Genomic DNA, 22,200 nt, shown 5'->3' with positions numbered 1-22,200 from the left:
TAGACTTGCATTTCACAACTGCTAGTAATTCTGAGTACAGAAAAGAGAAAATCAGAACCAGTGGGTGCTGACGAGTTTTTGAAATTTCAGCTGTTCGAAATTTCAGCTGTGTTGGATTCACTTTTGACAGCTTGCCGTTGACTATTTACCTGGCCTGTGCTGGGTGTGACGAAGCAAAAGAAAGAAATATGGTTCCATGGGTCCATTTTAAAGAAGGATGCAATATAGTTAGGAGGAGTATACAAATACTCCCAGCCCAACATGAAAAATCTGAAATGCTGAATCAGGTGGTACCATGTAATATGTATATTAGGGTTTCAGATGAGAAATTACTGTGGGTAAGTAGTAGAAAAGACTTCTTAAAACCCAAGGCTAGACATTAAATAGATGAGTAGAACTTGAATCAACACAAATGACTGCAGAGGGAAAGATTACTTGAACCTTCATTTAGAGAAATCCTAGAATGGGAAAATCAAGAAACTGTGAAGCTGCTCAGAGAGGGAGCACTGCAGGATGTGTTCAGGAAACAATTAGGGCCCCACTGCACAGAATAGTGTGCTATAATACAGAGATAAATTGGTTATGGGGCTTTTGCTGTTCCTCTCTGCTCTAACATAGCAGTCCTCAGATTTTCCTACTTTTCAACACACCAAGAACCTGCTGTTTCCACTGGCCACTGAAGACCAGCATGCTCCCCATTCACTCTTGGCTGCTGATGTTGACCATTTCTTGCTTGGGATGGGAGTGGGGGTGTAAGAGTGTGGAATAGGGGAACAAAGGAATATCTGAAATAGGAATAGGGCCTCTGTATCTTCAAAGAGTTTTCTTAGCTTTGTCTACTTCTGCCATATCTTTTGGGAAGTGTCTCCTTTCCCTGTCCCAGTGTTCTGCATGGTTACAAACTGAACTATTTCCTTCCTCTTCCAAAGTCTATCTAGTTCTCTGTGTCCTGTTAAGAATGGACCTACCACCCCAAGTCTCACCCATACACCTAAACCCTCGCATTCACACACCGGGATCAGCTCTCAGAAGTGCTCTAATTTCTATCCAACTCTCCATCTATTCCTTCTTTTACTTATCCATTCACCACTAATGGTAAAATAATAATTATCAGAGTCAAGCAGATTCAGCCACTTAAATTGAGTAAATTAGTCAGTCTTTGTGAGCCATAGTTTACTCATCTATAAAATGGAGCTAATTATGTCTGCCTCATGGATTCATAATTAATATTATTCTCACTCTATTTATTATAATGGCCTCTTCTAACTAAATTATTCTTCACACTCAGCCAGAGTAATCTTCCTAAAATACACGTTTAATTGACTCACTTTTCTGCTTAAAATACCTTCAGTGAATCTTCATCCCCTATAGCATAAATTCTAGATTCTTTGGTAGAGCATATAGGGAGTTTTCTTGATTTATCTCTGTCTTGTCTTTATAAGCTTACCCACCTCACCCTTCTCCACCTGATAAATTGCCACTCATTCTTTAGTCCTCAACTCAAATGTCACCCTTTAAAAGGCTTTTATCTTTTTTCTAGGCAGAAACAGTCTATTATTTTATTTTTCCACTGTGCGATCCCCTTACATTGTTTTAATGCTTAGAACAGTGGGTTTACTCAACACAGTTGTTCACTAGATAGATAGAGCGTGGACCGATACATGAATGAAGAAATTTTGTATTCCAATAGTGTTATTATACATACTAGCAGTGCAGCTAGCAGATACTCAAATACTAGTGTTTTCATACTGTATTTGCAGCTTCCTGATGCATAATCACTTGGAGAAGAGGGAGCCTTCATGTGCTCCTGTTACTTCTCCCTGCCCTGTTCGGCACCTTCGCATATCTCACACTGCCTTTGGGTTGAGCTTGGGGACCATCCAGGTGAAGGAGGTTTATTTGGATTATTCAGTAGCTTTTGAGAAGAGTTTCTCTTTCATAAATCCACAAAAGACCGCCTCATTCTCCATGTCATAGCTGTGAATGAGCCTACTCCTGGGAAGAGCTAGTCATCCAGGAAAGTGCCCATGTTTAGAGAAATAGGATACTTTTTAGATTTTCATAAAGACAAGACTTCATCTAAAAGTGATTTCTTAGACCTATATGCTGATTATTATTCCAGATGCACTGTAGGTAAGAATACATACAAGGAAATTCTGGTGAGAGGAGAGAATTCAGAGACTACCCTCAATCACCATATCATTAACATTATTGTCATCTTTATTTTTTATTTTATTAACAATTCAAAACCTGTTAACAAGTTTCATTCTAAACTTATATGAATAAAAAGTATAATAACTAATAAACTTATTGGGCTTTTGATACGTGGAAGTTTATGACGTGTGATCAAGAACAGTTGATAAGCTTTTATCCACAACTAGATAAAGGGACACAAACTAATTATAGTTAGTCATATAAATAAGAATGTATAGGCCCTTCTTACCTGAAATCTTTAAGGGAGCTACCTTCTTTCCTGTGATCAAAAGATCTTGATCTGTTCAGGTCCTGTGGTCCTCTGATATTTACCTTTTAAGTTTGTGTCCATTGTTCCTTGCAAGAGGCTGAGAATAAACAGTGCTAGAATTCATAGCAGTAACCAATGTGCTTCTGAAATAATTACATACATACATACATACGTACGTACATTCATACAGGTTTCTTCTTTTCTCATTGGCTGACATTTATCATCATGTTCAGGAATCCAGGTACCAGTTGTCTGGCATAGCCCTGCTTTAACTCTGGTGCTTACAAAATGTTTATACATTTTTTTTTTCTACTTTAGAATATTGCTCAGGCAACTTTTCTTCACCTGTATGTTGCCAAACTCTGCAAAAAGACTACACAAGTGCCTCAAGAGGTCAAGACCCAGAATCAAACAGATCTCAGCCAAGAGCCAGGAATTAGGGAGTTCGTTTGTTTAAATCTTTGATGTATAGGATAATTATAATTTCCATTTTGTCCAGGAGTGTCCTGATTAATATCTAGGTCCAAGCATAATTGACAGTAGCACCCTCTTTCATTCTTAATGTGTCTTGATTTTCAAAATAACTATATAGTCTGTCTATTCATGACATTTGTGTGTGAAATGATCATCTTAGATTTTAGATTGACTTCTAAGGATTCTTAATCAATTTACTTCTCATAGTCTAGTCTATTCATATTTTCTGGCATAAAGGCAGAAATTAGAACTCAAAAGAACTGCCTCTCATGGTCAAAAAGCAGACAGACAATGGCACGTACTGTTCTTTTGTACTGTATCTCTGACTCGGTATGGGTCACCAAATACATCGCCATTTCCATAAAGTATTGCTCTTAAACTTGCCACAGGTGGCAGATAAAAGGAAGTGTTTTGAAGAATGGAAGGCAAGAAGGATTTGTCGAGCACCAAACCTCAATATATGGCAGGCATGTTAGCTGCCCTTAACATATGAAGCAGTTACATTCTACTTTCTTTCCATCAACAAACTTTCACGTTAATTTAAAAACAGTGTATTGAACCTTAGGAAAGAGTGAAAAGAGCTCATTATGTATTTTCTATTAATATATGTTCAAAATGTCCTAGGCATGTGTTATGATTTTGCTTGTTTTTTAGATGTCCTGATGCCTTTGTTCAAAGTCAGCTGTATTATCAACTGCATGATAATTTGATATCTGAGTTTTCCAGCCTCTGAAAAACCATATGCTTTAAATATATCTCAATATGACCTGTGTATTAGACAGTAAAGCTGTATTCAGGTGGCATTAATGGATTATCTTTATCCACTGGTATACAAGACATAAAATCAATGCAGTTTCCTTTATTATCACCAGAATTCTTTTCAGAGAACCAATTCTAACATCAAGAAGACAGATCAGTATTCTGCATCCTTGGGAGGCTATATATCGAATGCTTGTTAGATGACCAATCCATCCAGGTGATTTAGATCATGGGTCACATGTTTTTTTCTTAGAATTGATTATACGGGTGCCATTCTGGGGAACTTTCTGTTATTTCCATTCAGGTAGATGGATTAAAGAATACATTAGAAATACCACATCAATTTTGTCCATGTCCTCTGCAAATTAATTTTCTATTTACTCTTTCCTGAACTTAGAAACATTCACTCAGAAAAAAAAAAACCAGATATTAGAAATGAAATCCCAATCAAATTAATCTTTGGTAGGTGCTGAAAATTTTTTATCATGAGAAATATTCTCCATCTGTCTATGTGTGCTAAAAGTAGGGGTTTAATGTAAATTTTAATGTTTCATTTTATACACACTACACACTTCACAATAAAAATATAGAAACAATATTTTATGTGATATGTAAGTAAGAACAAGAACATATAACTTGCATCAGAGTGATAACTTTGTTTGCATTATTTACTCATTATGAAGCATTCTAGCTCACGTTAGTCACTCATCAAACACTGAAAACACAGTACATATGTCACTTTGGTAAGCACCAAGAAATATAAAAATAAGCACACTTCCTAAAGGAAGTCATTGCCTCTGCCCGTGTTTCCCTCAATCCACGCAGCAGGTGGCAGGGAAATCAGGAGACTGTCTTTTGCCCAAGGGAGTCTATGTCTCTCTCCAAAAAAGGATACAAAGCCTTTTTATGTGATCTACCCTTTAGATAACATATAAAAAGTAACCCTTTAAATTATTCTGTAGTTTACTATACTTTACAAATGCAGATCAAGGAACAAAAAATTTTTAGTTTGGACCTACCTTAGAACTACTTAAATAAAATAAATTTAAAACTATATAACTATTTTGAATAACTCTAAAAAGCCACTGTCTTCTTCATTTTTAAGTCAACCATGGGCTTGTTTCTTTTGTTTTATTTTTCTTTTTGAAACCACCATTTACTGATTTCAAAACCTAGGGAAAAGTAAAAACATTTGCTTTAGTTATCAAAACTTTCTGCAAGCAGTGATTTTTTGATGAAATTATCCTAGTTGTTTAAGTGATATATAAATTCATTACTCTTTATTATCTTATTTCTTTTTCTCACTTCTATTTTTTCTTCTGTTAGGAAAATATAGGTAAACAGTAACACAGAATTCTTTTTTATATGCTGCAGATTATATTATTTCTTGTAGTGCATTTTGATTACCGCGTTTGTATAAAATCATATCACTAGTAATTTTATTAAAAAGAATATTCGTTTCCAATTTTTAAACTACTTTGAGCTTCATTTAAATAAAAAACCTGTATACATTGAAATTACATTATTTTTACAAATGTTATTTTAAATTTCCATATTTTACTTATTTGAATTTTCATTTTGAAAAATATTAGACATTTAGTATAGTATTTGAAAAAAGAAATTTGAGAATTTTAAGATCAATATAATTAGGGAACATATAACACTGAAAGTAATATGTTGTTTTTTATGTGCATGTAGTTCTCACAGTAATTCTAGATAAATGAAAATAAATTTTAATTAAACGTAATGGTTATTTTATTGCAATAGATGGATTAACTTATTCTTAAAACTTTAAAGTTAAAGTAAATGGAAAACCATCTGCAATTACCTAATACTAACCCTGAGTAGGCCTGTGTGGGATCTGGTTACAATGAACCAGCTCTGTCTGTCATGGCTGGATGCATATCAGATATATCTTTTTATACTGCCCCTTCTCAGAGGATCTAGGACTGTGCCTTGCATATAGTAGACACTTAATTTTGAATGAAGTATGTTTTATGCTTCATTAATAAAATTAAGACCTCTGAGATCAGACAGTAGTTTATATCTTTGCGTTAACTGACTTTCCATCATGCAGAGTCTAATTAGTCTTCTGTTTCCCTAAATCGGTGCTTAAGAAATTAACCAAGTTAACCAAACCCATCCAATATTTCATCCACAGCGAAAAGCCCTTAAAAAGCCTATGAAATACCAAACAATAACAGTATGCTCTTTAGTCTCCAGTATCTATAAGTTTTTTTTCTTAACTTCTTATTTTCCCATAAAGGATGCCTTTCTGGAATATAAAAGACATTTTAGAGAATAGAAACATAGTGCACAAAATTAATATTTGGTTTTCACATCGTTAGATGAAGAGCTCTCTGATTCATCACTATCCCAGAAATGAGTTTTGTGTTTTCTTACTGAAGTGGTGCAGGAACTCTAAATTACCATAAATCCAATCTTGCTTGTTGATGATATCAAGTTTCTTTAAAGTACATTCTATTGGATATGGTAAGAGTTACTTAACTTTCTTTTCTAGTACTAATCTAATTATAACCAACAAAAAGTTAATCAGTGTCAATAATATTCAATTGCGTGAGTAGAATACTCAAGCTTTAAGTTACCTTCTCTTATTTAGAAGGTATTTCCAGACTTCCTTTATCTTACCCAAAGCTCTAACCATATGATATCTGATTTTCTTCTACATATTAAAATTCACAATGTAATTAATAACCTTGCTAAATCGAAAGGGTGCTATGCCCATAGAGCTTTATGCCTGAGTAATACATGGATGTGCTCGTGGCTTGTTTTTGCATCTTCCCACAAACTAGCTGGGAAAGAGAGAAACTTCATTAAAAAGACATTTGTTAGGATGCTAGAGGAAAAGGAAAATCCTCCACAGGCTATATACCCAATTTCCAGCCAATACAGGATTACTCCCCACAGGAATCATTTATTGCTTTACTGGCCTGAGTGATGGGGCTGTTAGCATCTTTTTTGCCTGACTGCTTTGCAATCTAGTTGCTTTCAGATATGGGAAAAATCATCTTAATATTCATACAGAACTTCTGTCTCACTTCATTTCTTCCAACATTGATCTTACAATGTCCCATGGGCAAAGGTTATCTCTGCTCATTGAGACTCCGAATGTGTTGAGTCAAACAAGCAAGGTATTTGGAAAAAGGGTTAGGCTTTATCCACATTTTATTCGACCCACTGAAATTTTCACAATTGCTGCTTTTTTCAGTTCCTCCTCTCACCACTCCCCACCCTATACCAACCACAACCCTCACACAGGAGCCTCCACCTTCATTTCCACTTCTTTGTATACCCACGGTCATTGGCCAGCATATTTTAAATGTACCAATTTATCCTAAGAACAGAATGTGATGTGATTGCATTAATTTATGCATTGCTTGTTGAAAGCTTGACACCTTAACTTCAGCTATGACTTTATATCAAAAAAATTTTTTTTTAATTGTGAATGCATAATCTGTGAGCAAGATTTAAGTTGTTTCTTCGCTACTATTTTGTAAAAGGGAAAGGTTTGGTAAGAGGAATGTTGGGTCTGCAAAAGAAGTCATAAGAGTAGGACTTGAAAGTCTTACAGAAGAAGAAAACTAAAATCTATACATGTGAGAAAACGGCCTATGTTACTGTAGCTGACTGCCCAGTTGGCTTCCTCTTCATCATCCACTGATTATAACTGCTTTCAGAAATTAACTCCCTAAACAAAATGGAGAATTATCTGTATTCTTGTATGTGTTTGCATATAAATTCAAATGTTTTTCTATAAAAGATCTACCTAACAGATATTCTAGAACTCAAAATCTAATCAAATAATCTAGAAATGTACCAATAGAAAAAGAGATTTACCTGTGGCGAAACACCATTAAATTTGGATGATAGCATAATTATTTCTAGTTAATTTTGGACTCAATTCTAGATAAATACTACTTTTACAACTGTTGGAAACCTAATGGAAGTCAGTGTTTCCAATTATGTGATGATACTAATGAAGCCTTCTTCCTTTCCTGGTGTGTTTGTAAGAAATATTCAGACCACGTGGGTTGTGACATACCAGTCTCACACCGTATCTAATACCTCATTCTGAGGCACTTATTTGGCGTATAACACGAAGACTACTCAAAGCCCTTGATAAGATGAAATGTGCTGTCCCTTTGTACAGTAATAATGATAATTTGCCACAAAGTCATGCCAGGTGGGCCACAGTGTGGGCAGAACCTCCGGTAGCATAGAGGAAGAATGCTCTCTGCCTGTCCAGGGACCATGACCAGCACCCCCTCCATCCTGAGATGTTCAGGAAAGTGGCATTTAGACTAGTACTGCTATTGTACCTTTTAATGACTTTTCAACAAGAATGTTGGGGTAGGGGAGGAAAAGGAAGGAGCAGCTTTTCAGAAAGGAATTGAATTGTGTAGTTTAATAGCCCATTTTCGTGACATATTTTTTTCTCACACATAGAAAATAACATTTTCTCACAAGCTATAATGGTATTAACATTCTCAGGCTATCTTTGAGGTGGCCAAATCTTGTTCAATTGTTTGTGTATTTTAAAATACTTATTATTTCTGTCTGTTTTTTTTTTCATTTATGCTTTCATATTGTATATCTGCTAACATTCTGATATGCTTCTCTAATAAATAGGTCGTCATGGAGATGGAGGTTATTGGCCAGTTGATACTAATTTGATTGATAGAAGCACTCTCAACGGTAAGTATATAAATTAGGTCCTCTTGGATTAGTTATATTAAATGAGTATTTCTTGAGTGTCTGAGGCAAATTTGTGATTGACTGCAAGTGCCAAGACCTCCAGATTTAGGGTCTTAGTGGAAATAATAGAAACGTGAAGTTACTAACAAACCTGTAACTTATTCCATCAGGATACAATGCTGAGAGCCAAAAAGCGCACAAAACGAAAGTCAGAAAAGCCTAAGCATAGAGAATTTATAAATGACACAGGGCTGTTAAATATTTAGATTTTAAAGTGTTATATGTATTTCAAATGTTTCCAAAGTTTTAATTTTATTAGAGAGAGGTAATAACTAAGATAGAATGAACTCAAACCCACCCAGTTTCATAAATTGATGTTACTGGTTTTTGCCTGGAGAGTATGTTTCCTCTCCAAAATCCTCTAATACCTCATTGCTAATTTTCCTATACATTGTCAAGATGAGACATTAATTTCTGCTCATCCTAATGGAGCATTCATACATATCTGTTGGCTTTGACGATGACCAAATGGAGGTGATTCTAGAACTGTATGGAAGAAGCAGGTTGGTTTTAGAGATGTCTTCTAGAATCTTGTCCTGAATATTGCTGAAACAAAAACTTTGGGAAGTTGGATTAATACTAGCCAAACTCCCAGGCACTGATGTATATATGATAACTTCCTTCTATAAGCTTTTAAAAATATGTTGCTATGGCTGTTTGTCTTGATTTGCTGAAAACATATTTCATATATTCAAAATAAAAATATCAACACATGTACCCATCACCAAAGTTAAGATATAAAATATTCAACATCCAGTTGAAATCTCTTGTATGTCTCTACCTTATCACATACTTTTCTACCATGCCCTCCATTTCTCACTGTGATGTAACATTCTCTCAAATATGGTGTTTATCATATATGTATATGTATCCCTAAACATTATATTATAATTATAAACATTTGTAACTTTATAGAAATGGCATCATACTATATGTATCCTCCTGCAGCTTGTGCTTATCTTTAACTTTGTTTTTAAGATTTATTTACGTACTTGCAAATATCTCTCCTTCATTTATCTTTGCTGTTATATAGTATTCTGTGTTATGACAATAACATGATTTATTTAAGCAGTTTAGCAGGTTTTCATGAGAAATTTGATTAATGAATAGCTTAATATACATTTAGATATTGTCTGCTAAAAAAAAAAAATACATATAAGTCTACAGCCATGCCACCCTGAACAAGCCTGATCCCGTCTGATCTCGGAAGCTAAGCAGGGTCAGGCCTGGTTAGTACTTGGGTAGGAGACCACCTAGGAAGACCAGGTGCTGTAGGCCTAAAAAATAAAAATAATAATTAAAAAAATAAGGGATTGTAAACTGACAAGGTCCTTGCAATCTGTAAAAAAAAATATATATGTATGAAAAGCCAAAATTGCAATCTAAAAGTTGCTTGCTGACCATGAAATTAGAATACGGGGGTGAATTAAGTGATTATTTCCTATCATAAGCTATGTTAATCTAATATATTCATTTCCCCCAAGAGGATATGTATATCTGGGGAGTAGACCAGATGCTCTAGCGAGAGCCTCAGTGTTCCTTTGCCCCTGGCCAGTGGTGGGCTCAGGTATATAATTTTACCTGCTGACTCTTCCTTTCTAGTTGCCAGGCATACCCTGCTCTGTTATTAATGCATTTTACTTACCAGATGAGTACAATTTCTTACATTTTAATTTCCTCTCCAGGTTGCTACAACCTTCACTACTTCCTATTGTTTTTAAACAGACCTTTTCTTATTTAATCAACATTATTGTCTCTTGTAAACATTTGAGTTTTAGACACCTGTTATTGCTAGTGCCTGGCTCAGATAGTTCCTGGGCGCTGATATATACACAAAAGACACCCTGGGGAGCTCACAGGAGAAACACAAGAGGAAAGCTGTGTTAGGGCTGAAAACAGACCAAGGGCTTACTCTATAAAGTGGGTTTCAATATGATAGTTTCTTCCCCAAAATTTTGCAAGTTCTATTCTCTTCCTTCAAACTTTAACTGGTAAAATTATCTCAGCAATACACCAAACACACTTTGTACATTCGAATAGTCAGTAAGCGATGCTACAAAGCCTTCACAGTATGCAGGTACTCGCTATGAGCCATGGCACAGATTGAAAAATAGACTACTGACAGAGCAATAAACAAAGAGGGAGAACTACCCAGGTGGACAGGGCAGAGAAATACATTCCAGGAACATGAAAGTGAGTGAGAAAAGTCCCAGAGATGTGGGGAAAGGTAAAGAAGGTTGTTGACATTGTGTGAAAATGTAATTGTAATATTTTATGCCCTGAGATTGAGTTTTTCTAGGTTTGGAGTACATGCCAGGAATTAACATCATATTAACATTGTCTCCCTTAGAATCATCCTGCAGAGCTGATTTTGAGATGCTGTTTCTCTGGGAGTTATTGGAATTCTGGTTGGAATGCATTCCTAGCTAAGCGAATGACTGTACTAGCACAGGATAGTGCTTTTTGAAGAGATAGAATGCCAGGAAATTAAAGAAGGAATCAGTAGAGGTAATTGTGAAAGAACAATTACCTTCTCTCAGTTTCCATCCACCACTGTGCAATGATTATGTGTGTGAAAGGTGGAGCAATTTTAAGCCACAGACACAAAACTATGTAGTCTCTTAAAGTGAGTGTCCTAAAGAACTTTAAGCTTGGATAGAATTACCAAATTTAGTGCCTAAAAAATACAGGAGGCCCCATAAAATTTGAATCATTTCTAATTGCCTATAAATATAAGATAAAGAAAAATATTTCAAAGGATTTCCATTGCAATACTTTTCAATGTACGTACGCATAGATAACTAGAACTAATTCAAAGAACCGGGTCTCTTTATTTTTTATTTACTAAATCTGGCAATTCTAATTTTGGATCAAATTGAAGACTTTGGTATTGATTATGTAAACTTGCCCTTCAAAATAAAACAAATTCTCTGCTTGAAAAGAAACACCAGCCCAAATTTGGCATTAATAGGTTAGTCAACAAGAACTTTTCTTTTTACAGGAGTCAGATCTCAGATGAAGAGAATGATAATAATTGAGAGACATGCATGTCATTGTATTTTTTTTTTTTACATTTTATTTAATACTTCTAGTGAGAAATAAGATCATAATGAGTTTGATCACAGGAGAAAGTTAGGAATATAAAATAGAAGAACAGCATCCAGTGACTGCGCATCAGTTTAGATTATTGACATTACCCCTTCTCAGTTTTCTGCATCACTTAATGGTGTTTTAGGTATTTCTTGGTAAATGGATGGGATGAAAAAAGCACAGGAAACATTTTTAGAATCCCTACTGGAATAACAAATTATTACAAGCTACTTGACTAAGGCAAACTGATGACCTCAGAGGGACTGTGGAGGTCAGACTTAATCCATTTCCTTTTCTATTTTGCTAGCAGATAAATGATAGTAAATATGTATTTCGACTTTAGCTGGAGCTATTCCAAGTGAATCAGCAAAGGCATCTGAAAACCCTAGCTTCTAATTAAAATTCTGCTAATGTCTTATGCCTTAAAAACAGGATATGTTTTTCAATTAGATAGAGGAAACCCTGACTGATAAAACTCCAACCCCACCCCACTTTTACAAAGTAGGCTACATCAACAAGACCATTGTAAAAATCCAAGGTTTTGAACCTCATATACAATGAAAAGTTGAGACGTCTCCTCCTAGGGTGACAGAATTATAAAGGTCTCCTATCTTTCCCTGCACTTGCTGGATTCGTCCTTCTAAGCATTGTAAGAGAATAACAGCTTATTGTCAGGGTGCTCAGGCCAGTCGTAGATAAATTTAGACTTTGCTAATCACTTACTTTCTCCTGCAGTAAGCCACTCTTTTTAAAAATGCACTCAGAATTCATATTTTTAAAAAGAAGTAATTCATGTTTACTCTTGTAGTTGGAAGCCCTTAATTAAATTGAGAAAACTGAAGAGGTTTCCTGAATTACTTTATGATGACAGATAGAATCAAAGCTAATGCGCAGTAATATGGTAGTATTTTATTTTTACGAGGCATTCAGTTTTGGGTTAGAGTGCCCATTCTTAAAGCAGAAAAATTTTCAACTTCTGAAAATGTGACTTTGTAGTTTATATTTGTATAAATGACAAGAAGAGTGAAAATTAATTCAATTCCATTATGCTTTTCCTACTGGGAAAGATAAATCACCAATTTCTCTTTTGTTAGTTTCTCTTCCTATAATTTCGAAATTAGTGATTTTGGTTAAGAGATCTACAAACCCTACAAAATGTTATATTGTCCTCAACCTTTGAAAAGTAAGTTAAGTTGACAGATGTTGATCTTTAGTGAAGCATTATTTTAAAAATCAATCTTATTAATTTTTGAATATTCAGCATCATATTAGGTGTTCTGCAAAACATAACTTGCATTCTGCATTTAGGAGAAAAGACCATGATTTGCCTTCTAGTTTAGGGAAACATTGCTTTATTGTTTCCAGAACTCAATAACTTTTAAACAAATCTAAAGAAAGTTTACATAAAGGCTCTTTCCATATTTGCATGAAATCATCAGCATCGATTGGTGAGCTATCATAAGACATTCAGCAGACACCTTAATGCTAAAGAAAAGGTCCAGGAGTAAATTCTACATTTGTTTTCCCAGTGGAAAGTTAATCAGAGTGGTCCGACATCTTGAGTTCTATTCTAAAAGAGGCTCTGCCCGCCTGCAATTCAACTAGTATCTATCCCAAATGATTATAAGGGTCCCAGACTAATCTCAACCCCAAGCTCTAGAAGTGATGTGGCCAGGGGTTAGGACTGTGTGAATCAAGTCACTTAAACTCTTTGGATTTCAGTTTTTCATCTAAACATAGAACGTATTAAACTGGATCAAGGTGTTTTTAACCTCAGAACTAGTGCCACTGGGAGCGGGATAATTCTTGTGTTATGAGACATGTCCTCTGTATTTGTATTATAGGATGCTTAACAGGATCCCGGACCTTTATTTCCCAGATGCCAGTAATATTTCCCCTCCTCTCAAGATGTAAGAGCAAAAAATGTCTCTAGACATTGCCAAATGTCCCTATTGGGGACAAAATCACTCCAGTGGAAAACCACTGATCTAGACTGTCTTTCCTCAAAAGTTCTTCCAGGGCACGTGGGTCCCATGAGATGCTCTGAGAATAAAAGTTCACTATTATCAACTGAGCATTGGGAAACTTGTCTGGCCACTCACTTCTCTTTGCCAGGTCCTCCTCTTCTCCCTCAATGCTAGAGGTCTTAGTCTTGAGAGAGTGTCTCTGCTCATTCCACACTCTATATTTTGGTGATCTCATTTGCTCTCAGAGCTTCAAATTCCATCTGTGTGCCAACAGACAAATTTATATCTCTATTACAGACCTTTTTAGCTGCCTCTTTATAATTTATTATAAGATCTCAACCCTGACGTATTCAAGACTGAACATTCTTTCTTCCCTCCCTGAGCATGCCCCTTCCCCCTCTCCCTCGTTTCAGACGTAAGGACCATTGCTTAAGCCTAAACTTAACTCTTCCTGTTTTTCTTCCTGCATATGCAATTGACTTTGTTCATTTACTTGCAAACTGTATTATGTAACTGGACTGGTCCAGGGTCTCAAGTTCTTTGCTTGATTGCAGTTGCTACCATCTCAGTTCAAGCCATCATCATGTCTCACCTGGAGAACTTCAGTATCCTCTTAGCTGGTCTTTCTTTCACCACCAACCTCTCTCCACACAGCAGGAAGAGATGCTTTCCTAACACAAATCAAGTCTGTCAGTTCCTTGCTGAAAATCCTTAAATCGTCTGTGACTATACTTAGAATAACTGCATGTGATCTACAAGGCTCTGTGTGAACTGGGTTCTGTTTCTCTTTCCAACCTCATTTTGTACCGTTTCCTTTGGCTCTTAGTGTTCCAGACACAGGATCTGCTCTCTGTTCCCTTATAAAGGAACAGGAACTAACTCCTCACAAAACTCTGTGTTCAGCCTAAGTGTTACTTCTATAATGAAGCCTTTTATGACCTCTCTCCTCTTCCAGTGATCATTTTGTCCTCACATGACATTTTTCTACATAAACTTCACTATTATTTTAAACACCAATTACAGTTGTAATTTTATATTTATTTGCTTCATAATTTGTTCACTATAAGTCTTTTCTAGTAAAATGTAAGCTTTATGAGGTCAATAATCATGCCTCTTTTGGGCGGGGTACTGGGGGTTGAGGAACAATCACAATATTCGAATTTGAAAATTGTTCTCAGACCACCCAATATATACAAGAAGACAATAACGTGCAAATTATTATGAAACAATGTAAGCGTGGCCCTATAAATACTTCCTAATGGTTCCATATCCTGGCTGATGCTCCCTCTCCACCTTTCCAGAAAAATAACTTAGAAATGGGGCTTTCACGGTTCATTTCTAATAGCTATGCATTGATCCCAGGTGAGAAGTAACCTGACTTTCTGTGCATGTCACAATGTCTCAGACAAGGCACATGTTTTAGGAATGCGAAAGAGATCATTTAATATATAACATTGTTTTTCCTTCTTTGGTCCAACTAGTTAGGCAGGCCTACAGCTATATCATACTGTGTGTGCTTTTTATCTCATATAGTTTTTTTTTTTTTTGCCTGCTTGAATCTTTTCACGGCTCCCCCTCCACCAAGTTCGTTGAGATATAATCAACATATAACATTGTGTAAGTTTAAGGTGTACAGTGTGTTTGTTTGATACACTTATATGTTGCAAAATGATGACCACCACAGCATTAGCTAACCATCACATAATTACCATTTTTTTGTGTGATGAGAACATTTCACTCACTTAGCGACTTGCAAGTATTCAATATTATCAACTATAATCACTATGCCATATATCCTATCCCCAGAATTTACTTATAACTGGAAGTCTGTTGTTTTTTTTTTAACCAATATCTCCTCACTTTCCCCAACTCCCAGTCCTTGGTAACTACCATTCTAGACTCTACTTCAGTGAGTTGAGCTTTTTAAGATTTTACATAGATGTGATTCATGCAGCATTTGTCTTTCTCTGTCTGGTTTATTTCACTTAGCATAATGCCCTCAAGGCCCATCCATGTTTTCATCACAACATCATATCCACAGCACCTGAGTGGATCTTCAACACATACTAATGGAATGGTTGGATATATTCCCTGCCCCACCTCTCCTGGCAATTCACAGTTCACATTTAGCATGTTTGAAATTCTGAGATTTGAGGGAAGAAATATGTTTTCAAACTTAATTGACCACAGAACTTTTTTCCCCATGATATTTCATTTTAGGGAACATTGGGCTAGGTTATCTATGAGCACTCTTCCAGCTGATTGACTATATGGCACCTTATTTCAGAGGGAAATGCTTAGAAATATTCAATATCATATGAATTTCTCTAAAGACTCGTAAAATTGTTAAGGCATATGTGAGCTCAAAGTGTTCTAATAAAAAAAAAAAAAAAACTATTTTCAGGGAAGGCTGTAATTGTAGAAGAGATCAGTCCTGACCTAGAAAGTTTCATTGGATCCATTTCTCTCCTCAAAACTGGACTCGTCGACCAAATGTTCTCATTGTTTACTCGCCTGTTGACAATGTGTAGCTATTAGGGCCCAGCCATTGCAGCAATGAGACTAGATTCTCAAAAAATAGGAGCCAAGACTCCTGGATTCAATACCTGGCTTGGTTTTCTTTTAAGTTTTCTGTAAAGGTACTGGTCTATCAATGAGCTTACTTCAGAGTTTTTGAGGGCAATTGTGATAAGATTAACATAAAACATGTTTGAAACCCTACAAAGAATTATAAATTTCATTAAGCCAATTTTCCTAATCGTTACCAAGACTTTCGACCTATCAGATTATGAAATATATATGTTTGCTTTTATTAAATTTTTTAAAGCATGAAATCTTTTATGGTGATCAATCATGAAAATAAAAATGGATTGACTGCTCGTGAGATTTGAAAAAGAATTGATTCCTTTCTCACTGATATCAGTGCAATATATCTAGGTCTTTCTTGCTTACTCAGACACTGGATACCCACACTATTATGCTAACATCAGGAACAGATGCATTAGGATCCTGTATTTTTCTTCGGTTTGGAAAAATCACATAGAATGAATATATTGAACCACATCATAATGCCTGTTGAGCGCCAACTCTATGTAGGGCCTGAGGTCAGTGTGTCGGATCCACTATCTCATGAAATAAACATAGTATCCTGGAGGATATTTGCAAGTCTTTGAATTACACCACACAGCTTCCTCTCAGAAGCCCAAAATGTGATCAATGTCATTGTTGCCACGTCTGGAGTCAGACTGTCTCCGAGAACTCTCACCTGCACTCATGTGAATTTGTAAGCTCTCTAGCTAGGATCCGTCCTAATTTGGAGCAGCATTTCGAGGTATTTAAATGTATACTTGATCTTTATTATTCACAGATTCTGTATTTATGAATTCACCTACTTGATAAAATTTATTTTTAACCCCCCAAATCAATACTTGCGGCGCTTTTATTGTCATTCATGGGACATGTGCAGAACAGCCCAAAATTTGAGTAGCTCAGTGCTTACAGACTTGGCCGCAATGGATCAAGGAGACACTGCCTTATTTCAGCTTTCACACTGTAAACAAGTGTCTTTTCTGTGATATATTTAGTGCCAATTTTTCACTTTTTTCTTGATGGTTTCCCTATATAAAATGGCCCCTAAGTGTGATACCGAATGCTATCTAGTGCTCTTATGCTTAACAGGCTGTGATGTACCTTTCAGGGAAAATATGCATTCATTAAACTCCACTCAGGCATCATAGTTACAATGCTATTGGCTGTGAGTGCAATGTAATGAATCAACATTATTATTAAAGAAGGTGTCTTTAAACCAAAACACACATAAAACAAAGTTATATATTAATTGGTTGATAAAAATTTGTAACCCGAGGCTCACAGGAACCTAACCCTGTATTTTCTCTAGAAGTAATACTTAGTATTCTCTAATTCAGTGTTTGTAGCAAATGCATCAAATATACTTCTGCAAAGAACAAGGATCGACGACATCTAGGGACACCGTTGCACTTGACTTAGTGCCCATTTGATGTCCAATATTCTGATTATTCAGCTTTTGAAATGAGACTGAGAAATTAATAATAAACCTTGAATGCCAACTTTTAAACTAATGGGAACTTTTACAAAGAAGTCATAAAGGACTGAAATGAAGGATTTATAATGGGACTTCTCCTGAACCCTAACTTTCTGAGGAAAATGACATCAATATAATCTCACTAATGCGCAGAAGTCACTATTTTTGACTTGAAACATGATGTCTTCCTGGGTGGAAAGAAAGAAAGAAGAGTGGAAATTTGAAAAATTCTAGTTCACATGGTTTTTAAAAATGTTTATAAGGTATACTGCTTTGTACCATTCAAACTAAGATCGTCAGAAATGGTGAACTCTTAAATTTAAGTCATGCTAATAAAAATCCATGAAATCCCCAACTGTCTCCATTGTAAGCTCTCACATAAAAGGTTAATTTAATCCAATCAATTCGTTTATTAAGCACAGAAAGGACATATTGGGATACTACTGTAAAATGACTTTTTAAATTCTAAGTAAAACTGTACAGAAAGTTCTGACCTTTCATTACTTGCCCATTTCTTTATAATAAATGTAAAATTACTTCAATGAAATCTTATTTCTTTCATCCATAATCAGAATCTTTTAACAGATAGTGCTATTAAAGACTTTTGATGAGTTCTTCCTCAAGATTCAAATTATTATTTTTCTAGTAATAATAAATCAGCAATAATTTATTTAAGTTTAGATGACTATCTTTTAAAAAGCAATGATTTACTTAGATAATTTGTCAAAAGATAGCGTTTCGATTTTGAGGCAAGTATTAGGTTGTTATATTTATATTTGAAAAGTTCATTTATCTTTCCTGTTGAGTATTATTTCTAAAAATTTTGTAGTTTGGAAGTCCACACCAGAAGTATCCCCAATGGTATAGGAGGCTATTAATTTAGGCAACATTTTATTTTCTGTTTTAGTAGTGTAATAATATTATGAGCACTTACTCTGTATCAAGCACTCAGATGTTAGTTTTGTATATATTTTCTCTTATTCTTGCAGTGACTGTGTTCAGTAAGTATTATTTTCATTTTACAAATAAAAACACTGAGATGCAAAAGGCCTTAACAGTTTGCTTCAAGGGATACAGAAAGCTAATGTAGGTTGTTAAAGAAACACATTCAAACTTAGGTCTAAGAAAATATTCAAACTCATTGCTTTCTGCTGTTTTCTAAATTAATTTAAAAATAAAATTATAAACTAATATTTACTTTTTTAAAATCTGTAGGTTGAAATGACAAACATGACGTAGAACAGTATTTTTAATTGATCTCTGACTGAGGATTTAAAGAAAACAATTTAAAGGGTCATTAGCCATTCTTTTTATATAAGCAAATTATCAAAAATGTCTTACTATTCTGTTTTTGCCTAAATATTATCCACCATGAAGTACTGTTGCAACACAGGAAAACATTCATATCAGGACTTTATGACCTTCTTTCAAACCCAGTGGCTGCTTTTAAGTAGGTGTCATATATACTCAACGGGTCAAAAATTAAATGTGCTTTATAGACAGCTTCTTATAGGGAATGGAGGTAAATTATGAGTGGCGTCAAATAGTTTGTCTTTCACAGTATCAAATAAATAGTATTTTCCTTAAACCACAGCCTTTTTCTGGTTTTTGATTTTGGAATTCTTATAGTATAAGGCAGCATTCTTCCTCCTTCCCCACTTTCTAGCCAATATGAGAGCTTATTTTTCTTAAATTCAGATATAACTCATGTAACATAAATTCACCCTTTTAATGTGCACAATTCAGTGGTTTTCAGTATATTCACAGTTTGTGCCACCATCACCACCATCCAATCCCAGAACATTTTCATCACCCCAGAGGGAAGCCGAGTACCGTTATCAGCCCTTCCCCGTTCACTTCTCCCCGCCTCTCCTGGCGAACCTAATCTGCTTTCTGTCTCTGTGGATTTGCCTATTCTAGATATCACATAGAAGTGGAATTATACAATATGTGGCCTTTTGTGTCTGGCTTCCTTCACTTAGCATAACATTTCGAAGGTCACGCATGTTGTGCCATGTATCAGAACTTCATTCCTTTCTGTGTCTGGATGGTTTTCCATTGTATAGATTTGCCACATTTGTTTCTATTTCATCCATTCTTCAGTTGATGGACATTTGGGCTTCCACTTTTGGCTATTTGCAAATAATGTCTCTATGAAAGTTATTAAGTCTTTATGTGGGCATAGGTTTCATTTATCCTGGGCAGATAATTTAGATCTTTCCTCTTGTTTTTCATTGCTTCGTTCTCAGCTTCAGGAATACCCAGAACAATAGAGACTCTTCACATCCTTAACAGAGCTCCATAAACCCTATCTCCCTAATCCTGATCTCCATTTGCCTGTCTTTTCCCAGAGCCACCCATTGGTCAGATGCACCCCCCGCATGGCAGTGTCACTCCTCAGAAGAACAGCAACCTGCTTGTGATCATCGTGGTCACTGTCGGCGTCATCACAGTGCTGGTGGTGGTGATCGTGGCTGTGATTTGCACCCGGCGCTCTTCAGCCCAGCAGAGAAAGTAGGTGACAGTAGGAGAAAGTAGGAATTCCCTGCTTGACCCAACTACAATCTTTTTGAGTTATATTTTTGATGACTCTCTTCCTGTGCTCTTTCATAATTCACCACATGGTCCTTATCTCTTGACCTGGGCAAAACCTTGCCTTTTGTTCAGCCCAGCCCTGTAATTTAAGTGACTGAGGGTTAGACTTGCAAACTTAGTAGTAGAATCCTGGAGACCCACTTTGCATTTCCATTTGATTTTACTTCTTGAGGCCAGATTCTTTCTTCCAAGTGAGGGCAGATATTCTTTAAGTAACACTTAGAGAATGGACTTTACCATGTCCCTGCTTATGGCCCTCTCTGCAATGGTGTAAAAAGGTTGGAGATGCATGTTCCTCTAGAAACGTTTGTTTATCACTTTTGGCAAGGAGGTCTGTATGCAATGCTCGTTGCCCGAATGACTACGTATATAATACCGAACCCAGTGTAGTCAGAATTCTACAAAGTGTTTAATTTAGAGACAATAGTTAGGGAGGATGAGGGTTCCAGAAATTTGGAATGGTTCATATTTCCTGAGTGTGGTTGATGCTCAGAAGTTAAAAAAAAAAAAAATAGTTTAAAGTATTTTCATATTATGCACCTCTGAGTTCTACCACAAGCAGAGAATGATACATCAAAGTACAAAGCTTAGAATAGAAAGGTGCTTTTAACTCAGCTTACCTCCTTCCAGCAATACCCCATAACCAGCGCATTAAGCTCGTGTCAGCCAGTGGTGGGAATCAGCAGTAACCTCCTGGTTATTGTCTGCCTCCTTGCCTCTCTAGTACTTATCAGATCCAGCCTGATATGTTTCTTTCATCTGTACTCTCCCACTGGGTTGGGTATAATAGGCTCTTCTCTTAGTGGTTTATTATTTTTTTTTCTAACATAGGGCCAGCTCTGCAGACCTGAGGCCTGGACTCCTAAGTGGTTTGACAACTGTATACTACATGCAGTCACTGTTAGAGAAAAATTCTCTAGCAAGTAATATTTCCTCTCTCCTTACTAATACCTCAGCCTTATCTCCCTTTAAAAAAAAAAACAAAAACAAAACTTATGACCCTATTTGTTGACCGATAGTGAATCTTCCAGCATTTTGAAATGAGGTGTTTAGAAACAAGATACAATAATATGTACATACTGAAGAGAGCAACATAGGGGTGTAGATGCAGTCTCATATTTAATTTATATACATGCAGGGCAAATTTTATATCCAGCTGCATTTATGAGCTTGGTGATAGCTGGTGTGCTGGTCCATCGAGCCCAAAAAAGAAACCACCAGAATGAGCTTAACAGGGCCAGTCTCGAATGTAAGCTTTCTGGGAATTCTTAATCACCCACAGACCTTCCAGAGTGCCAGTCACTTAGGCTCTGGGGAAAAATTAACTGTGATTGAGTAAGGCATTGAACAATCCTTTGGTCCCGCATTCCCAGGAAAGGGGTCATGGACACACAATGGTGGATCATCAAGGCAGCAGGTCTCTGAAGCAAAGCTGAGAAAGATTCCCATAGAGAGAAGTGTGGAGGGCACCTGCACCGCGCAGTGCCTGTTTGATGATAGTTTTAAAAACATTGATGCATTCACTAAGCTAAATTTAACTAGCTAAACTCTCTATAATGGGGTGTTTCGTTTTTTTGTTTGTTTCTTTGTTTATTTGTTTTTCATTTTTATCATTGTGAGAAGAATGTTTGAGGGCTATATTGACCTGATGAACTGGAATCCTGGACATAGTTTGTTCTCCACAGTTATCTATAACTGAAAACCCAGTGAGAGTGAATTTAGAATTTCCATGCTACTGCCACTTTGTTCTCCTTCTGTTGCTCCCAAAGTCTCTTAACATTTACTTGGAATATTTTCTCAGTTTTGTTTCATGTATCTCTCTTTTAGTAACAGACTCATCAACATTCATCTTTGTCTCTTTGTCTATGTTAACAAAGAGAAAAAGAAAATTTTATCCTTCAAGATATTTCTAATGTTTTAGTTTTTCTTGATTTCATTGAGGACCCTACCCCCAACCCCAATACTACCACTGAGCCTTTTAGAACAAATTAAGTAATGCAGATGAAGGCTAA

General features: G+C 35.9%; 1 protein-coding gene and 1 pseudogene across 1 annotated transcript in view; both read left to right on the top strand.

Annotated features, from left to right (window-relative positions):
* The window catches only part of DCC (DCC netrin 1 receptor), a 983,855-nt gene that overhangs the window by 903,450 nt on the left and 58,205 nt on the right, over positions 1-22,200 (top strand). Inside the window, exons 22-23 of the mRNA XM_039841340.1 lie at positions 8,348-8,413; positions 19,945-20,107. Coding sequence (XP_039697274.1) covers positions 8,348-8,413; positions 19,945-20,107 — 229 coding nt within the window. The remainder of the gene's footprint in view (positions 1-8,347; positions 8,414-19,944; positions 20,108-22,200) is intronic.
* Positions 9,633-9,751, top strand: LOC120590961 (uncharacterized; annotated as a pseudogene).

This window comes from Pteropus medius, unplaced genomic scaffold (genome assembly GCF_902729225.1).
Source record: "Pteropus medius unplaced genomic scaffold, Ma_sr-lr_union100, whole genome shotgun sequence".
In the NCBI taxonomy this organism is placed as follows: domain Eukaryota; kingdom Metazoa; phylum Chordata; class Mammalia; order Chiroptera; family Pteropodidae; genus Pteropus; species Pteropus medius.
This window is presented reverse-complemented; position numbering and strand designations above follow the sequence as displayed.